This window comes from Camelina sativa, chromosome 15, assembly GCF_000633955.1.
Source record: "Camelina sativa cultivar DH55 chromosome 15, Cs, whole genome shotgun sequence".
NCBI classification, from domain to species: Eukaryota; Viridiplantae; Streptophyta; class Magnoliopsida; order Brassicales; family Brassicaceae; genus Camelina; species Camelina sativa.
Window position 1 is genome coordinate 11,507,855 of NC_025699.1, and position 2,515 is coordinate 11,510,369.

The 2,515-nt window shown below is 35.1% G+C and overlaps 1 protein-coding gene across 1 annotated transcript in view; it reads left to right on the forward strand.

Moving 5' to 3' along the window:
* Nucleotides 1-1,546, forward strand: part of LOC104748369 (DNA mismatch repair protein MSH5-like) — a 9,891-nt gene extending 8,345 nt beyond the window's left edge. The window contains exons 18-26 of the mRNA XM_010470023.2: nucleotides 36-122; nucleotides 360-421; nucleotides 508-569; nucleotides 654-707; nucleotides 756-841; nucleotides 927-958; nucleotides 1,054-1,077; nucleotides 1,188-1,303; nucleotides 1,401-1,546. Of these exons, the coding sequence (XP_010468325.1) occupies nucleotides 36-122; nucleotides 360-421; nucleotides 508-569; nucleotides 654-707; nucleotides 756-841; nucleotides 927-958; nucleotides 1,054-1,077; nucleotides 1,188-1,303; nucleotides 1,401-1,481 (604 nt within the window). The 3' untranslated portion in view covers nucleotides 1,482-1,546. The remainder of the gene's footprint in view (nucleotides 1-35; nucleotides 123-359; nucleotides 422-507; nucleotides 570-653; nucleotides 708-755; nucleotides 842-926; nucleotides 959-1,053; nucleotides 1,078-1,187; nucleotides 1,304-1,400) is intronic.

Sequence of the window (2,515 nt, forward strand, 5' to 3'; positions counted from 1 at the left end):
ATTTTTTATTACTAAGATTAGTCTTACAACAACAGGATCTTTTGTGCAATGGGAAGCAAGTTCATGACCGCGGAACAATCTACATTCATGATAGATCTGCATCAAGTAGGAATGATGCTCAGGTATTCCAAACGCTTCTATTCTAACTTGATTTCAAGCAGCTCCACTACTGATAGGCCCTTGTGAGCCGGTCTCAATCGCTTTGGTCAGTTAGTGACTTCTTGTTCACGAGCTACATTAAGTTCATGGTGACCCAAGATAGCAAATATCAATCAAAATTCAACTGTGGAAGAAACCAATTTGTAAATTGTGCATGACTTATGATCTTGTTCCTAATAGTTGTGATTTAAATTTTCCAGGCAGGCAACTTCAAGATCTCTGTGTCTATTAGACGAGTTTGGTAAAGGCACTCTTACAGAAGGTAAGGATTTCTCCACCCTCTGCCTTGGATAAAAGGCATGTGTTTGTGAAAACTTCTCCCTTACCCACACTCTTATTTAAGTATAGATGGTATTGGCCTGCTTGGTGGGACAATAAGTCACTTTGCTACATGTACAGAGCCACCAAGGGTATAGCATTCTGTTGTCTGTCTTTAAGCTTGTATGTTTTAATAGAACCCTTACATGACGTTGCCTATTGATGCATGCTTTCAGGTTCTAGTATGTACGCACTTGACTGAACTACTTAACGAGAGCTGCTTGCCTGTTGTATGTACTTCATAGTAAGAGTCTCATCTTTTGTCTTTTTTACTTCAGTCGGAGAAGATTAAATTCTATACAATGAGCGTTCTTAGGCCAGACACAGAATCTGCAAACATGGAAGATATTGTTTTTCTTTATCGGTATGGAGTGTCAGCGACTAGCATTCTACTTAAACTGCCTACATTCATAAGACTTCCATGTTTTAAACAATGGTTTTGTTTGCAGGTTAATTCCAGGACAGACTTTGCTGAGCTATGGTGAGCATTCTTTTTTTTTTCCTTTGCGTTATTGTCTACATGATGAGCTTCTTGTGAATACACCGAACTTCATCAAACCTATTTATGTAATGCAGGTCTTCATTGCGCACTACTCGCTGGTACATATAGGAATATTACAAAATATTAACTCTAATAAAATTGATGACAATGTTTACTAATGTGGATTTATAGAGTAACAGAAGGAAGTTTTCACTATTGTTGATGGAAGGTGTGCCGGAGGAAGTCGTCAAGAGAGCAGCCATCGTGTTGGACGCCTTTGAAAGTAACAACAGCGTCGATAAACTAAGCCTTGACAAAATATCATCTCAAGATGAAGCATTCAAGGTCTTTTTGCTCTCTCCTACTTTCACAAACTTATCCCTTTTATCTTCTGTCCTCATGGCCTTACCAAACGTGTGCTGAAACCGAATGAAATATGCAGGATGCTGTTGACAAGTTTATGGAGTTTGACATCAGTAAAGGTGACGTCCGTGCCTTCTTTCAAGATATCTTCACTTCCTAATAAACCCTTACTCAAAAAGTGAAGACCCTTATACAAAATGTAACCAACAACAGTAGATTTTTCTAACGGAAAGTTTTTATTAAAATAGAAGAATTACATAAATATAGTATTGGCAGGCCCGGCTCATACCCATGGCGAGAGGGGCGGTGGCCAGGGGACCATTTTTTTTTTGAAAAAACCTTAGGTAGATGGGGTCCAAAAAAAGGAAAAAAAAAAAATTTATGTTGAAAAGGGTCCAAAATAACTATATGCCTAGGGACAAAAAATTTACTGAGACGGGGCTGAGTATTGGTTGGTAATTTAGTTTGACTTAATTTTTTCTCTTAAAAAAAGGTAAATAAATAACAAAAACAAAAGCCACGCTCGAGTGTGCCACAAATATAACCGAAAACATTTTGCGACTAACTCTCTGTTAGTTAGACCAAACTGAACCTTTTCTTAAAAAAAAACTTCCAAAACAATGGCTATACTCTTGTAAAGAACAACTAGTAACAAACAAATTACAATGCTGTATCGCGCATAGAAACAGATCTTGGTGAGATTAGCAATTTGGGATAGAGAGGTCTAAAAGAGAGAGCTTAGATGCGTCTGATCTCCGTGAAAAGTCTCTCCCATATTCTCTCTCTTCTCACTCTCTTCCATCTCCAATTTGTTTTTTTAGTCATACTCTATCTATCTCTTTTCACTATTATTTCTAAGACTATGTACATTGGTTTTTTTCTTTTCAATACCTTCTTTTTTACTTTTAACACTCCACATCATCATCTCTTTCCTCCACCTATTTAATTTTTTTCATCTACAATGATTTTGTTTACTAAAATTTAACACTTTATTTTATTTATTTTAATATATATTGTTATATGTTCAAATAAAATAAAACAAGTCTCTATTTATTGAATATAAAAAATAATAAACTTTGATGTCAAGCAAAATAAAATAAAATTTTAATTACTATAAAATAAATGATGTCAAATAGTTATGATAAAATTAAAAGTATAAAGAACTTTCACAACCAATAATAATGCATCATATGT